The 18,081-nt window shown below is 40.0% G+C and overlaps 2 protein-coding genes and 1 non-coding gene across 5 annotated transcripts in view; 1 reads left to right on the top strand and 2 right to left on the bottom strand.

Moving 5' to 3' along the window:
• Nucleotides 1-4,613, bottom strand: part of LOC122705907 (40S ribosomal protein S10-like) — a 50,101-nt gene extending 45,488 nt beyond the window's left edge. The window contains exon 1 of one of the 2 annotated variants that reach the window (XR_006344190.1): nt 4,344-4,613. The gene's annotated coding sequence lies outside the window, so the exon portion shown is untranslated. The remainder of the gene's footprint in view (nt 1-4,343) is intronic. The other variant, XR_006344192.1, reaches the window with a different exon arrangement.
• Nucleotides 4,614-4,793: 180 nt separating this feature from the next.
• Nucleotides 4,794-18,081, top strand: part of RFX7 (regulatory factor X7) — a 143,937-nt gene continuing 130,649 nt past the window's right edge. The window contains exons 1-2 of one of the 2 annotated variants that reach the window (XM_043921175.1): nt 4,794-5,185; nt 5,334-5,496. In XM_043921175.1, coding sequence (XP_043777110.1) covers nt 5,336-5,496 — 161 coding nt within the window. In that variant the 5' untranslated portion in view covers nt 4,794-5,185; nt 5,334-5,335. Of the gene's footprint in view, nt 5,186-5,330; nt 5,497-18,081 lie in introns of both variants that reach the window. The other variant, XM_043921176.1, reaches the window with a different exon arrangement.
• Nucleotides 16,496-16,602, bottom strand: LOC122705977. Its single transcript, XR_006344245.1, has one exon. It is a non-coding gene; the product is annotated as a U6 spliceosomal RNA (small nuclear RNA).

The following is an 18,081-nucleotide window of genomic DNA, read 5'->3' as shown; positions in this document are numbered from 1 at the left end:
AACACCCTGTTGCCTTGCCTAGTATTTAAATAGCCACCCATGGACTGTACCCACCAGGATCCTCTATGAGATTTTCCAAGCAAGAATATTGGAGTGGGTTGCCATTCCCTTCTCCAGGAGAACTTCCCAACCCAGGGATCAAACCCAGTCTCCAGAGTTGCAAGCAGATTCTTTACCATCTGAGCCACCAGGTAAGGCTATGAATAGTTAGGCTACTTTGCCTTAACAAACCATTGTTTTAATGACATAATGGAATATTTGTGCTCTGACAGGAGAACTCACATTTTCACATCACACTAACATTAGTAAGCACAGTATGGAGAAAGTTTAACCAAATTTGCCAATATGCACTTGGCTTTGAACTTTCCAACCGCTCTCTTTTGTAATCTTGCTTCCTCTTTGTTGTCTGTCTCCCCATTGCCCTCACCTCCCTTGCTCTAAAGCTAGTAAAAGACTGAAAACTCAGTTACATTACAGCATTGGAACTTAATAGATCAGCTCCCCTAGGACTCCAGGCATTTTGAAAGACAACAGCTTAACCCAAAGAAAGTGGTTACACCACTTTCTGATATGGAGAAAGATTTATTTTGGAGGTGGAAAGCCTTCCATTCCTGTTCCCTTAAATAACATGTAGATGATTACATATTCTACTTTCAGCTCTAGAGGGAAAAGTTTGCAACTAAAGAAGGCAGAGAAAGTAATGGTAAAGGAAAAGAGGGTGAGGGAAGACTTAGTTTTCAAGGAGAGAAGGAAAAGAGGGCAGAACCTTATCTTTTCCACATCTGTAAATCACTGTAATTTGTGGAAATTAAATGTACACTTTAAGCATTTATTCAGTATTAACCAATGACGAAGCCTATTTGGGCCTCATTTTTTGTCAGAACAGCTGTAATTAATAACACAGAATAACATTTTATAGAACGGACTGTGTCTCCGTCCCCCCTTTTTCCTCCCCTACACACTCTATTAAGGATCCGAGCCCAAAGCTAACACTGCATTATGCGCTCATCCCATGTGTCTTTTCATGGCCTCACACCAGTGTTTGCTCTGCTCCTTGGTCTGAAAACATCTTCCCATATTGCTCTGCCCCTTGGTCTGAAAACATCTTCCCTTATTGCTCTGCCTGTTGAACTTACATTCACCCGATGAGACCCCATTCAAATGTTAGCCAAGAGGTCTTCTCCAAAAGCTCTTTTTGCTCTGAGTAGGACCAATCCCTTCCTCCACTATACTCATCATCTTGTGTAACTAATATATAGTAATAGGTCTCTCTGCTCCCCAGAATGCGAATTATTTCAAGTTGGGACCAGGTCTTACCTATCTATCTATTTATTTATATTTTCAGTGTCTGATGCTCTTATGTACTGGGTATAATAAATGTACATTTATCATATAAGAAATATAGTTTCATAAATGACACAAAATTTAGACAGAAGAGAGCAAGATGGTATGATGTACCAGGCTAAGAAAATTAACGTTAGGTAACTACTGAATTCAACAAATATTTACTTAACACCCAGGAGTAAGGAATTGTGTCCCAGGATTACGAGGATAAATAGAACATGAGACTTTGAGGTGCTCACAGTCCACCTTATAGATTATCTTTCTCTGTGCATAGCAGTACCCTGGTTTAGGTATCACCTTAACATGTTTTTCACAACCTGTGAGGTAGGTCATGATTTTCATTTTTACCAAGATGGAAATAGAGGGTTTGAATTTTTAGGTTTTCTGACTCCCAGATTGGAGTCTTTCTTTCCCACTACCTCAGTGTTTCTCAAAATTTTCCACAGGAGTACACTTTCACAGGGAGAACAGACTTATAATCTTCAGGGTTGAGAAACAGAAGCTCAAAATCTAGTATGCTCTATTGAAAATTCATGATTACTAGAATGTTTTCCGTTACTTCTCAGTGAGTCAAACTGAAGGTCTGAGGAAGTGAACCACTGTGATTTTAGGTCCCGGAGGGGCCTTAATACAGTTTCATAACAAGAGGGGGGGCAAATAAATTTCAGAAACACCATGGCCACACTGCTGCCTTCACTCAAGGTGTCTGGGTTTGGCTTGAATCCTCACCCACGATTCTGAGTAACTTCATCAGATTTCTTTCAGGTTTCTACTAGTATAACTAACTATATTCACTGCCCTGTCCGAAAACGGTAACAAAACTGCACACTCTACTCCCAGATTTTAAGTTAGTAGTGGGGGCCGACGATTTACAGCCTTCCAGCAAGGATGTCCATTCTAGCAATAAGATCTCTTCAATCTGATACTATTTGCCAATCCATTCTTCTCATTGCTTGTTGAACCTAAGAGCTGGAGATGTCTCTTCCAACCGCCTTTCTATGGGGTCTTTGAAGGCCCCAGATTCAACGACGCCCTTTCGTCAGCACCGCCGCTAGAGGGCAGCCCAGGACTGCAGCTCTGCTGTGCCCTCTAGTGGCTGGTGGGCTGACATGCTCTTTTATGGAACCTATAAAACCCTCAAAAGTTGCACTCGGGAAGTCAGCCTGTGTGACACCCGGCAGCGAAATTTTAAAAAACCGTCCTGGTTCTCAGCTTCCTTTTCTTAAGGACTTTGGCAGACTCAGATAATTTCCCTTCTTGGATGAATCTCTCACTCCCTAGGGTCTCCCCCTCCCAGGGTGTGGCAACGTGGAGCCATCACTCTCTCTTGGCAAGGTAAAAAATTAGAACCTGGGGGACTTCGGGACTTTGCCCAAAGTGTTTTTACTTCCTCCATCTTCTTCATGGATATAGAGCTTATATAGGCATCCAGGATCTTTCGATATAACCTCTTTTTCGGCATGAGACTTCAGGATTCAAATCCTGACTCCCTCATTTACTATTTGGGTCACTTTAAGACAGTTAACCTCACTAAGCTTCTGGTTCATCTGTAAAATTGAGAGAATAGTACCTACGTTATGCAGTTTGCAGATGGTAATGTAGAGAAAATGCTAGGTCTTGCACAGTGAAGGTGTGCATTCGTTATTAGCATTAGCTGTTTTTATTCCTCAAAGCTTCGGTCTAGGGCACACCATGTCTATCAATTTGGTACAGGAAAAAAAAAAAAAAGCTTGCCTTTACATAGGACCCAAGGGTACGTGTGCAAAAATGAATTAATAACTTAACTTTCTAAAAGTGGCTAAGCTAACAGTGACCTTAGCTTCTGGAAAGGGGGGCTCCTTGTGTGACAGAATCAGTGCCATGGGCTTCAGAGTGCAAAGGAATCCAACAGGCCTAGAATCCTCATGAAAGAGCTATTTTGCACACAGGTGTCCTTCCTCTTTCCTTGTCCCTGTGCTCCCACCACGTGTAAGAACTCAGCGAATCTGGGAGTGGATTCTGTGAGGTAGGCCTGGGGGCACGGTGGTGCAAAAGCAAAAACGGTTCCAGGCCAAGGCAGGGAACGGAGAACTCCAAAGGCCAAGAAACCCAAGCCAATCAGATTCCTCACACCCAGAAGGAGTCTAAAAGGTGGCAAAGACTCGCTGCCCAAAGTCCAAGCACTGCAGGAGAGTGGCCAGAGAATCTGACAGGTAGAAACACGATAGAAACTGTCAGAAAAGTTAAAGCTGAAGAGCTCATAACGCCCAGAGGCCCAGAGAAAGGTCAGTATGAGCTGAGCAGCTGTTCCATCTGGTGCCAGAGACCTTGGCTGTAGTGTGCTACACCAGGCAGTTTAGGCCTCCGTGATCAGCCCCACCTAGAAAAGCCAATTCTTCTGCTCTTAAAGGGGACCTGCCAGTTTCTGGCAGGGAGCCTTACTCTCAGTGGGCAAAGCTAGCTCTTAAGGATGAGTAGCGGGGGAAGGGGCAGAGAGGACGTTCAGGGGTTCAACTGGATCCAAAAGGAAGGAGCTTGTGAATGGAGCCTGAGCCTCCATGTTGTGAGAACTACACGCGTTTCTTTCCGAGGCGGGCAGGGGCCTTGGCTGCCAGGGACCCTGACAAGCCACGACTTGAGCTGCGCCTTGGAGACTGGGTTGGCTGGAGAGCGGTATAGAGGAGGAAGGAGGGCGTTCCTGGAAGGGGGGTGGGGTGGGGAGGGAGGTGAGAGGAACAGCAGGCGCAAAGGCACGAAGGAAGAATGAGTCTGCTGCGCGTTGAGAATGGCATGGAGACTTCACTGATTGGAGCCGAGAGTTCTTGCAGGGGGATGGAGGCAGCGATGATTGGATAGCTAAAGTGGGGCCAGATTTGGAGGGCTTTGAATGCCCGACCGAGGAGCACTCAACCCAGCTCCTGCCTCGCGATTTCCGTTCAAGACTGAATTACCTAAAGGGTGGTTAATTCCAACGGGTGTTCTTCTTTGGGGGCTTCTGAAAAGTCAGCTTATCCTCTTACCTGATTCAATTCTGTTCCTTTCACCAAGGAGAAAGTAATCCTCACTTGTCGAGGGGAGGGGGGATAATGTTGACTGATTTCACTTTACTTGCTTGGAGGATGCAAAAAAAAAAAAAAATCCCATTTCCACGCCAAATATTAAATTTGGTTTCTCCTCCTCACGCAAGTTCTCTTTCTCTCGCCAGCACCTCCCCCACGTTTTTCCTGCTCTCCACCAGCTCGGCCAGTGGCCTCCTCGGCCCCGGAGGCGCGCGTTCCGGGCCCCGCTGGCCCGCGCCCGCCCTCCGCGCCCGGGCGCCCCCCCCGGCCAGCCCCCCGCCTGCCCGCGCCCGTGCCCCGCACACACTGGTCCACGCCCCCCCCGCGGCCGAGCGGTAGGTGTTTTGCCGTCTGCGCCGGGCCGCAGTGCGGCTGCGCGCACTGGGCTGCCTCCGGGGCTGGCAGGGCAGCGGCGGCGGCGGGGCCGGGAGCGAGCGGCGGCGACGGCGGCGGCGTGGGGAGTGGCGTGGAGCCGAGCCTGGGGCTGCAGCCGCAGCGCGGGGCCCCCGGAGTAGAAAGCCCCGCGGGCAAGAAAGGAAAGGCCGGGCCGTCAGGTCGCTGAGCAACCGTTCTCCTTGGATTTGGGGGAGCCTCGCCCCCACCCCACTTCATCTTCAGACGCCCCCTCCTCATCCCCCCCCAAGCCCCGGCCGCTGACGGGAGGAGGCGGCGGCGGCGGCGGGGGGCTGAGGGGAGCCGCCATGCCTCTCCCGCGGTGAAGCGCCCCGGCCGTAAGGAGCCGCTCGGTCTCCCCGGTGATGTCCCCCAGGCGGCAGGCGAAAGCGACTCACTCGAGCCCTGGGGTAAAGGCCTAGCTTATCCAGCTTCCTTCCTCCTCCTCCTCCTCTTCCCCTCCCCGTTCCTCTCCCCCTTCGTCCTCCCCTCCCCGTCTCTTCCCTCACCCTTCCCCGCGCCCCCATCTTCCCTCCCTCCCTCCCACCCCTCCAGCAGCGATGGCAGAGGAACAACAACAGCCGCCGCCACAGCAGCCTGATGCCCATCAGCAGCTTCCCCCCAGCGCCCCCAACTCGGGGGTGGCTCTGCCAGCCCTTGTGCCCGGGCTGCCAGGGACAGAGGCCAGCGCGCTGCAACACAGGATCAAGAACTCCATCTGGTAAGAGGATCCTCCATCGCTGGGGTAGAAAATGCCCAGGCACATTTCTGCTGCAAAGAGGGTGGGGGGCGGCGGGCTGGGGAGCGGAGGAGGAGGCTGATACATTCATTGAATGTGGGTCTCCGAAGTCGGGTGCGTATTTATAGGATCTCTGGAGGTGTGGGGACTTTGCATCAGCCCCTGGGCTCCGGAGCCAGAAAATGCTTTTACCCCCTCCTCAATTGCAAGTGCAGATAAACAAGTGTTTTTCACTTATGTGTAAGAGGAATATGGGTCGAAATTAAGTCATGTTGCATGATGATAGCATGAATTTGGGACTGAGAAATGTGAAATGTGTTTACTCCTTTTTGCAGTCATACTGGGAGGAAGCAGTGTATTGTGAATTTTCACCAAACAGACATTGTGCATAAGACTATTAATATGCAGCACAAAACCTAATGTGTCTCTTTCTTTCAGTTGGCTTAGCTGCTGTTTCTGGATATTTTTGCCTTCTTTATTCTGAGATTAAATTTCTCTTCCAGGGACCTTAATCTTTTTGCATTGATTGTGAAGAAAGGGTTTCCATAGTATGAGACATTTTAAGGTGGTAGTTTACACTGTAAAGTGATTTTCCAATTTTAAAGGATGCTTTCATTTAAAATAAATGTGTTGCCATTTCGTGTCTTTTTTTAGAACCCTTGAATGAAATATCCTTTGCTATTCTTGTACTTTCTTGTATAAGAATTTACAATATTTCAACATTAGATTAAACTCTGAAAGACTGGTCTTTTAATAATTAAAGACACTGAGTTAAGTCTGTCCTCTGTTAGAGCCATTGGAAATATTCTGTGAACATGAACTTGCATTATTTTTGTAGGATTCTTCATTAACTGACATGTTATAAAAAGTGTAGTGCTATTTTTAAAATGGAAAGCATTATTTGGAGTTTGGTCTAAGACTGCTTTTAATAGATGATTAAAAATAGAATTAAATGTGTTTTTAAAAGCTCTGATTTTATGAAATCTTACATGTTCATCATTGAATATGATTACTGAAATACCAAACCTCCTTACTTTTTATATTGCAATTTAAAAATAAATCTATCATAAAACAACTGGCATTGTAGTACAATATTTACATATTTAAAAACAGTGACAATTTTTAAATGCACAATTAAAGTTTGTTATATAGTAATTTTCATTAATTTATTGGCACACATCCATATTGTCATGATGCTAATATGAAGTAGGTCAGTGCAGGCTTTAATAGTTTGATACTGCACAGTATTTGGCAGCTGAGTATCTTGCTTTCAGTTTTCATTTTTACATGAAGTTTAAATATTTTTAAAAGAATATTTTAGGGTTGACAATAGTCATGTCGCCATTTGAATAGGTCAGATAAATAGGATTGTGTGAGAGAGAGAGAGAGAAAGAGAAGGGTTTATTTTTCGATAGATGCCCTCACCCCCTTTTTAGAGCTATAATTTAAAGGAAGAGATACTCAGTATCCTGATTATCATCAAGATTTTCAGAAACCAGGTTTCTTCCCCCTAACTTAATGTTACCAGCGTCTCTGAAGTCTGAATTGAGCACTTTGGTTTTTACATTCAGGTAAGGGACATCCAAGTTAAAGGACTAAAATATTTTAAGAAAGGCAAATTTTGAAAGTTGACTTAATAATTATATGTTTTGATTTATTGTGAGAACAGTGGGGGAAAGGAGCGTTCACCTTATATTTTTAAAGTATGAGTAAGTTGTATAGGCAGCAGGCTGAAGTGTTTGAATAATAATGTAGTGGAGTGCTCTTTTGGTAAATTGTGATTTAATTCTTCTTTAATTGATAATTTATATTTACACATCTATTACAACTTAACTGCACTGATTTTAATGTGAGGAAAACTTCTAAAGTACAGTGTACTTCAGTTTTTGGTACTTACTCTGAAAAAACAAAATGACAACAAACACCTTACTCCCCAAATGTACAATTTTATAACTTCATTTTAAAATTGTACTGGCACACTAGCATTTAATTTTCAGCTTTAGAAATCCTATTTGCAAAATTATTTATTTATATTTAAAACTTTAAACATTTGTGGATCATGAACAGTGTTAGTGGCTATATTTATGTATAGCCTCATAGCCCCTCCTCCACAACACTGGATGTATGTTATTCATTAAGTGACTATATAAAATAAAGACATTACAAAGTGAAAGCTCTTTCACTTCCATCTCCTCCTAAGAAATAGTATGTGTATATGTATAAAATTAAAATGACTTAATGGATAAGATCGCAGTTATTTAGATATCTCATTTCACATTTATTGAGGCAATAGTATCTTTTTACCAATTATTTTATCATTTGATAATGTTCTGAAAGATTATCAGTTTTGGACTATGTCCTATATCAACCTTTGGTATCATTACTAATGGGACTTTAAAATTACATTACACAGAAATGTGGTACTTAATAATTATCAAATGAGCTTTGCATTTGGGTTGATCATAGTTTCTAAATTATTGGACTTCATGTCACAAACAAGTCTGAACTTGTCCTCATATTTTATAGATACATAGTATGTGATGTAGGCCTTTAGCTAGACAGTAAATTATTTATTACCTGTTCATAATTAATCTGTTCATTAAAGTAAAATACTGTTAGTTAAAAGTATGTCCATGGTTATTTCAAGCATTAAATGAGTGTTTGGAAAAAATATTAAGTATTCAGAGTTGATATCATGATGTTAATGATTTAACATCGGGAGCCATAATTCTTAAGATTTGGAAATATGTGTTTTTCAAGACAGTTCTACAAAATGAAGTTACTAACTTGTTAGTGTTGTAATATTTGTATAATATATTTATGGGTACCTTCAGCTTAAGTCCAAGGAATGAGCATGCACCTTTCTTGATCTCATTCCCACTCCATAGACAGAGATCCAAGTCACTTCCCTTACACAGCTCACTCGAAAGGAGAGTTATTTTCAGAGGTGTGTTTTAATACTGAATAGGCTATACAATCGTTTTTATATTTTGTAAATAATAGAAAATAATTCTGTTATAAACTTTTCATTAAAAAAGGTAAGCTAGTAACATGCATTTTTTTTCCTAAATAAAGACTTATACTGGCAACCTAAAACAAAGCCACAATCTAACCTCACTGCTCACTTTAACTTACATTGCAATCCTCTTTGGTTACCTAAAAAAAGAGTACCAAAGTAAGTTTTTCCTTCCTCTTATCTACCAGTGTCTTCATAGTTTTTTGGTTTTTTTTTTTTTTTAATTTGTATTTTAGACCAAAAAAACCTGTGATTTTCTTTCCCTTTAAAAAGTAGTTTTTCTTGAAACCCTGATAGAATAAAATTACTGTGGAAAAATTGCTTTTGAAATCTTTCCTGCCTGTTTGTGATTAGTTATGTTTAAGAATAATCATACCTGCATGGTTGGGAGGGATTAACATGTTTGAAATTAGATGGTATCATAGATAACAAACCTTTACCTATAAATTCAAAAGAAAGCCTGATGTTCCATTGTAGAAAATATTCTAATACGTATTTACCCAAGAAATTCAGGAATTCTTAAAAGTATTACTTATTATCCATTATTATTTTTATTTATATACCTCTGTTTGCAAGTAAGACCTATAAACCAAAAGCAATCCTATATGATGTGTTATTCTGCTCACTTTATGGAAGGAGATAAATTGAGTGACAGGGAAGCTATAGGATTCCTCTGATTTCATTATCAGATCCTAGAAGTGGTACTGTGGCTATAGTTCCTTGTCTTTATTTAATCCTGTAAATCATACAGAGGTCTGAATCTGGTACATTTTAGATTTAGAATTTAAACCCAAATTGAGCAACTTATTTCTTAGTTGCAGTAAGCAAAGTATGGCAATTCATAAATTTTTCAGCAAAGTGTGGTGATCCATAAGTTTTCCTCTTAGTGCCATTATTTGTCCTATTTTCTGTCCCTGTGAAAACTCAGTAGTTCAGTTTTGTCCTTGGTTCTGGTTTAGGCAGTTTTTAGCTCTAAGAAATAGTTATTGTTTCTTCAACTGCAGTAGAAAACATTTACTATAAAGCTCATGACTTTAGAGTTTACTTTAACCATAAGCCTAGGATTTTCATTTTGCTTTAAAATTAGAGACTGACTAGTAGTAAATCATCTGGCTTTTAAATATTTTGAGTAGTTGTTTGACATGCTACCTGCCCTGAGTTCAGTCTGTCTTCCATACCCACACCAAAAATTTAGAGTCCTTTTTGCTTGTCTATATTGAGGCCAGCTGTGATGGTGCATCCTAGCACTGTTTCTGGTTCCAGAAAGAAGGCAGTTCCTTGCTCTCCTCTATAATCTAAAACCAATGAAATTGTCTTCCCCTGTTATTCAGAAAGCAAGTTAAGTAGTTTCAAGCCCCTCAACTTTACGGCCTTATTTAACTTAGGTAATGGATATGTGTGTGTATAAATAATTGACCAATTTGCTCTCCCCAGTGAGAGGTGCCTTGAATGATGTAATGTGCAGAACTGATTTGGTTTCTATCTCACTATTAGTTTTTGGTATTATTGAGGGAAATGAACTTCACAGTGGTAGGAAAGACAGAAGTATAGCTTATTGTTGTTAAAGATGGTTTGAATAAAAACTTAGGTTAAATCACTTTTTATACTAGAAAAATAATGTTACGCACTAAAATTATACAAATGAAAATAATTAAAATGAGCATTATCGTTCACTTGAATTTGAACAAGAACAGTGTGTTAAGTGCTCACCTAAGTACCTGCTGTATACAAAGTAGTATGCTTGAGACTGGCATTTGAGGAATGCCCATTCACTTGGAATATTAACCTTGTAATGTTAACCTAAGCAATAATGTGTACTAAACCCTCTCTTATTCAGTTCAGGGCCAGGGAATGAGGTGACAAGTGCTAAAGCATGGTAAAAGTAGACCCCTTAGTTTCCTTGTGGATAAAATGCAAAATTTATACTAGATGACCTTGCAAGTTCCTTTAGGTTAAATTTCTATGACTCTATTACAAAATTAATATTGACAGCAATAGAAAGTATACCTGTAAGTACAGAGAAAGACTAACATTTAACCTATCAGCAGTCAGCAGAACATTTTCATTGGATGAATTACTAGCTTTTGCTGGTATTTCCTTGGGTGCTAGCCCATGAGGACTACCTGAAGGTGTAATTCACTTGTTACCTTGTGCAAGACTTCTCTTACATGAGATTCAGTCTGCAAATGTTTATTGAGCATATATTACATTTACAGTATTCTAAGAGCTGTTGTTGATTATGCAAAAATATGTAAGACTATGTAGTACTCCCCGTTGTTGGGGAGTTTACTAGTTGTTGGTTAAGAGATTGCACTAGGAGATTGTTTGTGTGGTTGTTTTATTTATAAAGAGGTATTCAATACTTATAAGCACCTCATAGGAACTTTTTTTCCTGTAGTAATATTTTAAGGCAGTGGTGAGTGTTATATTGTAAATTTGGTTATGTAAATAAAAAAGATGTGTATTCTCTTCAGAATAGTTAGTTGAGTGTTAAATTGAGCTTCACAGCTTTATTCATCAAGGGTAGACATTTTAATTCATAGTTGTGACTGAGTGTTCTTTATAAGTACTATAAAGAACAAGACAATAAGATACTTTGACCAAACTAGACCACTTTGTCCAGTGCCTCCTTTTCCATCAGTCTCTTTGCATTTGGTCTTTTTAGTTGTTTTCTCATCTGCTTCCTTGAGAGTTCTAAGAGTTCAGGTTAAAGGTGAGCAGTATGGACCAATAGAAGGAAGACTCTTCCTGTCCTGGGCAGAATATTGAACAAGGAACAATAAGCCTTAATGCACTTAATTGCTGACTCTGAGATTAAGATAGTTAACACTTAACCTTATCCTACATGAATACAAATTTTAAAACATGATTTAATTTCTCTTTCTTGAGACATTTACTTTTTTCTGTTTCATGGACTGTATACTTCCTATTTGTAAGAGGAAATAGAAAACAATGAGGTTTACCTAATTATGCACCTCTATCAGGCATCTATTACAGGAGCTTCTATATATATTAGAAGAATATGTGGGAGGTAAGGTTTTATATCTTAGAACAAACAGAAAACATCCAGATATATTCCTTGCTATTTGCACGCTATTTGGTTTCTTGATTCAGAGAGTGAGAGGTCAGAGTGACAGATTCCAATCTGTTATGTTTTGGAATTTGGGGAAGCAAAAGTCCATATGCTATGAAATACCATCTCCTCCAAAGAGCTTTATCTCGAAAAAAAATTACCCGAACCCATCCTGGTCTGGATTTGAATAGGAAGGGTTCAGATAGCAAAAGATACCTTTGCACTCATTGTGACACAAGGTTCACGTTGACTTGAACTTGCAAATGCTGCAAGTCTGATTGATGAGTGATGCTTACCAAGGGCACGGGAATAGGAAGTGATGGTACATGTGCCTATAATTACCACCCCTTTTCTTTCTGAAATCTGTGATTTTTAGAATTTGAGCTCGATTATAGGTAAAGTATCAGAACTTTTGGTTATCTTGGACGGTGGTCCCTAGAGCTTTATGGGAGGGTTGCCAGCTTTGCTGTCTGGTTTTAAGATACAAGCTAAGCATGGAGAACACTTGGGTTTGTGTTTTTCATTCTTTTCTTGTCTTTTTATTTTTCTGTGACTTGCCTAGTTTGATCATCTTTTACTGCCAGGTAGCTTTAAGATGGGAACAGGGAATTACTATATTAAGTGGCTACTTCAGTTTGTATTACCCATAACCCTTATCTTTGCTTTTATTGTCTTGTTTCTCTGCTTAGGTCTGTGCAGGTTTTTTTACATGCTACCTTAAAAACCCATTTCGTTTTTCTGATGATGCGTTTTAACTTTTAAGATCCAACCCATGTGCCACTGCTTCCATGAAACTTCTCCTGGCTCCTCAGGAGCAATGATCTAAGGTGTATAAATTAATTTTTTTCATTAATTTAGACTGGCCTTACCTGAGATAAATCCATTTTAGTAAACTTTTACTGAATTTAAATGAAATATTCTCATTTTCCAATATGTAAAGTTTATAGTAATACAGAGACTGGGTATACCTGAAACAGAGCAACCACTGTATAATAAGTAGTTTACAGTGTGACAGCAAAATACTATTTGTATATGGAATAGCCAAGAACTTGCTGTTGTTTTGCAATATACATAATATTTTTAAAATGTAATTGGATAAGAATGTCACTTCAGTAATATCTTGCTTGCAACAAAGCTGGTGCTTCTGGGAGGTTGGGAAATGTATTAGAACAAGGTGCTTCAGTTAAACGTAAGTGAATACTTCCTTACTTTGATTGCATTCGTTAGATTTATTAATTTGCATTTGTGTAAAAGCAATCTATGATCAAAAAATTAACTGTCAGATTATTAAATGCATGATCCCTTTTTCTAAAGCAGAAGACATTAGCAAGCATTGTTTGGGCAAATTCTGTACACACGAGTTTCAAAAAAGTGAGAAAAATCAATGCCTTTCCTATGTTTACATAATCAATTCAATGCCCATTTATTTTAATGTCTAGTACATACTGGCATAAGTAAGTGTTAGTCATTCAGTCATGGCTGACTCTTTACGACCCCATGGATGGTAGCCCACCAGGCTGTTCTGTCCGTGGATTCTCCAGGCAAGAATACTGGAGTGGGCTGCCATACCTTTCTCCAGGGGATTTTCCTGACCTAGGGATTGAACCTGGGTCTGCTGTATGGCAAGCAGATTCTTTACTGACTACGTCACCAGGGAAGCCCTCATACAGGCCTATGAAGATTAAAAAGCAGTAAGACGCCAGCTCTGCCTCACATTCACCTGTGTGTAGTCGTATGCAGCAGGATTGAACTTAATAAAGGTTAGATTTTGTGAATGCAGTGATGATGTAATCGGTGGTAGAAACAAATACAGAATTTAGATGAATGAGAGATTCAGTGAGGACATAATAGTTTTATTGGCAAAATGCAGGATCATGGCCTTAACAGAAAATCAAAGGATGGGCTTTTGATCCAAATACATTTAACAGTTTGCTTACTGGGAGATCTTTATTCCCACTATCAGGAATTAATTGTTGATGAAAGTAAGCCTTGCCAGTAATGAGACTAATTAGAGGAGAATAGCTTAGGACAAAATTTGCTTGACTGAAGAGTGGGATGTTCACCCGTCACAATCCTCTCATCTAAATTTTAATGCACAAAGGTAGAAGCAATAATATAAAATAATAATAGAGAAGAAAAGGATGGAGGTGGGTGGAGCTGGGCCAGAGGACCAGAACTGTTCTGATAGCCGTCTTGGCAAGGAACTGTGTATCCTGAATTGACTCAATGAATGATGCCACTTCATGAAGAGGATTAGAATATTTAATGTAGGGTCCCTCATGTATCTCATTCAGCCTGTATCTTGGCTCCTATATCTTGGCACCTATATCTATATACTTTTCTATTATTGGAGGCAGTTTTCTTTCCCCTTTGGATTCATATGTGTCCATATATTTAGGGAATTTGTTTTTTAACACATACCCCTTTTCTGTCAGCATCATCGAACTGTTCTTTTCCAGAGGCTGCCTTTTCTGTGACTTATTTTCCAGGCAAGAATACTGGAGTGGGTTGCCATTGCCTTCTCCATACATGGTTAGGACTTCCTTAAGTCAGCAGCAAGCAACCTTGGAGGTTTTGCAGTAAAACAAACAGTTGATCTCTGAAAAACCTAAGGAGCTGATTCATAGTTGTAAGAAAAAAGTAATTAGGTAAATGAAGAATGTAAATGCTCATTTTAAAGAAAGAATAACATAAACTATTAACAAATATTCAGAGATCTTTACTTGGAATGAACACAAATATAGCAGAAAAGTACTGATTTTCTGACTACTAAGAAAGGATTTGAGAAATCTAGTAATCATTGCTAGGCAGTCTTACTATTTCCTTATCCCTTTACCTTCCTTCAGTCCCTTAGGTATTCCATTGTATGATATGCAAGCCCACTCAGATTTTTGGTGGATTAAGTTTGAACATATATTTTTAATGCATTAACTGTGCCTGCACTTAGGTGGTAGAACAATGTGTGATTTCCGCCCCCCCCCCCCCCCCCCGCCCCCCACTTTGTTATTTTCTCCAAATTTTTAAAAATGAGCAAGTATTTTTACTTTGAAAAAATATCCAAACAAATAAAATAATGCCCTTTGTCTACCCTGCTGTTGCCTCTTGCTGCTATCTTTCCTTCAGATCTTTTCTCTGTTTTACCCTTTTTAATTCCTGCAATCTGGCTTCCTGCTCTCCTTGCCAATTCAGTGACCTTTTTTTGAGTCTTTATTTTTCATTTTGTCTCTTTTCTTTTCTTCTTGTTATTAAGATTCCTTCATACTTGGGAAATTTTCATTCATTCATTTTTGAGAGTCACCTTTGGATCAGCTACTCAGAGACCAGGCATTAGGGATTCCATGAGCAAGGATATAGGATCTCTGATTTGGGGACATTACTTCTTCTGATTAATATTTTATCTTTTCTGTGTCTTTCCTCTAGATGCTTTTTAATTATGAATATCCAACCACTTATTTCTCAGCCATGCATTCTTTTTTTCTTTTTATGTCTTTGCTAAAGTCAAGAAATAGGCTGACCAGACAGCTCTAACCACATCTACTCATTCATTCGCCAGAGTGCAGGTTGCCCCCAGTGTCATCTTAAACTTGGCCTGTTCACGCTAACCCCTCTTCTGTGCTATGATGCCTTGCCACTTCAATTTGCTTTCCTTTCCAGTTACTCTAGTCCTTTGGTAGTAGGTATCACTGTTCCCTCATTCTGTCAGGCTAGCAATATTGGTTTCATATTTGACTTTGCTCTCTTATCCCTTACCCAGAATTTTAACTTGTTGCCAAGTTTGCCTTGTCACTTAAGTTTTTCCCTATCTTCCTATTTCTACTGCCAGGATCATAGCTAAGTGCTTTACCATCTCATTCCTGGATTATTACAGCAGCAAAATAGCTGTTCTTTGCCCCTAGCCTTTCCCCCTGACTCAAGTATGCTGTATACTGCTGCCAAAGTAAGTCTAATGAAACATCTTTTTTAATGTAGTTCCCTTCTAAAACCTATAGTAATTTCATCTTGCCTGCTGAATCATGTCTGAGTGTTTGTAAGGTTTCAAAGGCCTGTGTAGGGACTTCTCTGGTGGTCCAGTGGTTAAGAATCCACCATCCATTGCAGAGGACATAGGTTTGATCCCTAGTCAAGGAACTAACATCCCACATGCCTTGGGACAACTGAGCTCATGCGCTTCAACTACTGATCCTGAGCACCACAACTAGAGAGAAGCTGGCATGCTGCAAGAGAGATCGCATGTGCCGCAACTGAGGCTCAATTCAGCCAAATAAATACGTATTAAAGAAAAAAACAAAAGCCTGTGTAATCTAGCCCTGTACAATCCATCCAACACTGTTCCTTACTGTTCGCAAGCATTTGATCCACTTCAGTGCAGGAGGCACTTTTCTATTTGCCTTATATCTTGTGGTCCTGCTTTGTATCTTTTCTAGAATCTCTACTCCCCTGTGTCCAAATCCTGCTTAATCACATTTCAACTAGCCTGAAGTCATATCTCAAGTCATTGTACTATTCATCATTCTTTACTCTAGTCCATGTATGCTTTTTCTTGATCTCATATCATATATTGAGGTCTGTACAATTTAGCAATCAGTGTTATTTTTTTCTTATGCTATTTATTATTATTATTATTATTTTCCTATGCCATTTATTTATTATTATTATTATTATTATAGGTCTTCTTGCCTTGTGTGGGCTTTCTCCTGGTTGTGGTGTGTGGGTTTCTCTTGTTGCAGTGTGCGGGCTTAGTTACCCTGTAGCGTGTGGACTGTCAGCTCCCAGACCAGGGATTGAACCCACATCCCCTGCGTTGGATGATGAATTCTTAACCACGAGACCACCAAGGGAGTCTTGCCGATGCTGTTTTATTTATTTATTTTTTTTTTCTTTTTTTTTTTTTTTAAAATATGGAACGCTTCACGAATTTGCATGTCATCCATGCGCAGGGGCCATGCTAATCTTCTCTGTATCGTTCCAACTTCAGTATATGTGCTGCCGAAGCGAGCAAGCCTATGCTGTTTTAATAAAGAACAAGTTATTTGAAGCTAAGGGCAACATCTTTTGCATCTTTTTATTTCTCATGTGACAATAGGTACTATTGCATACCATTTTGTTTACTATATTCTTAAAGATAATTTGTTCTTTTCCTACATATTAATGTTTCTGTATTTGATATATTTAATGTCTTAATTTTCACTCCAAACAAGTTACTAAACTCATGCTGCATTTTATATAGTAGAGGCATTATATCAGTTGGTTTTTTTTTAATTATATTGGTGAAACTGGAAAAAATCATGCATTTTGAGTTTCAGTTCTACTGGTCAAATATTTTTTACTATATTTAGATTTTAAAAACTATATATCCCAAGTGAAATATACTCATTTAAATATCTCATTTAAAAAGTGCTGAGCAGAATTTCCCTGGTGACTCAGTGGTAAAGAATCCTCCTGCCGGTGCAGGAGACACAAGTTCAATCCCGATCCAGGAAGCTCCTACATGCTGTGAAACAACTAAGCCACATTCGCCACAACTGTTGAGCCTGTTCTCTAGAGCCCAGGAGCTACAACTGCTGAAGCCCTCACACCGTAGAGCCTTCTCTGCAACAAGAGAAGACACCTCAATGAGAATCCTGTGCACTGCAACTGGAGAGTAGCTTCTGCTCACCACAACTGAAGAAAAGCCTGAGCAGCAATGAAGACAGCACAGCCAAAAATAAATAAATAAAATTATTTAACAGAAAATAGGGAGCAGGTGACTACTGCATAGTTAAGCAGCCTTTCATGGATCAGTGTACGTAGTAGAATTGACCCTTGAACAACTTGGGTATAAACTGGGCAGGTCTACATTCATGTGGAATTTTTTCAATAAATACATGATATGGTACTACACCCCATGGTTGTTTGAATCCGTGGATATAGAAGCACAGATACTTAGGGTGACTGTAAACATTTACTCAGGTTTTTGATTGCACAGGGGTAGGCATCCTTGACCTCTGCATTGTTCAGAGGTCAACTGCATTTAGTTAGGGTTTTCTGGACTGATCAGCTGTGTCCCAGCTTAGTTCTCAAGAGATCAACTTGGACTTTTGAAGACCCCCTTGACATTAAAGCTATCTCCCTGGAGATAGCTTCTTTTAAGTTTGGTCCTGGTGAAAGATTTGACCAGCTTATTGTAGAGGCCAAGACCCAAAGCTAAAGTAACTTGCTGAGTCATAGCTAAAACCCAAAGACAGCAAAGGAAACCTGTGAGTGAGGGCAAGTAACTGAGGGAGGTAGATTTAACTGGAAATAAAGGAGGGAATGACCAAAATAGGAAAATAATAATGAGGACCTGAAGTGTTTGCAATTCATAAACAGGCTACTCTGCTGAGCCTGTTTATCTGACATAGAACCTTTTTTGTTTATTTGGTCTGATATTCTTTCAGAGAGGTACAGCAACTAGTTTATCTTTTTTTTTTTTTCCATTTATTTTTATTAGTTGGAGGCT

The sequence above is a fragment of the Cervus elaphus genome, chromosome 12 (assembly GCF_910594005.1).
Source record: "Cervus elaphus chromosome 12, mCerEla1.1, whole genome shotgun sequence".
Classification (NCBI taxonomy): Eukaryota; Metazoa; Chordata; class Mammalia; order Artiodactyla; family Cervidae; genus Cervus; species Cervus elaphus.
Note: the sequence above shows the minus strand (reverse complement) of the source record. Positions and strands in the feature narration are given on the sequence as shown.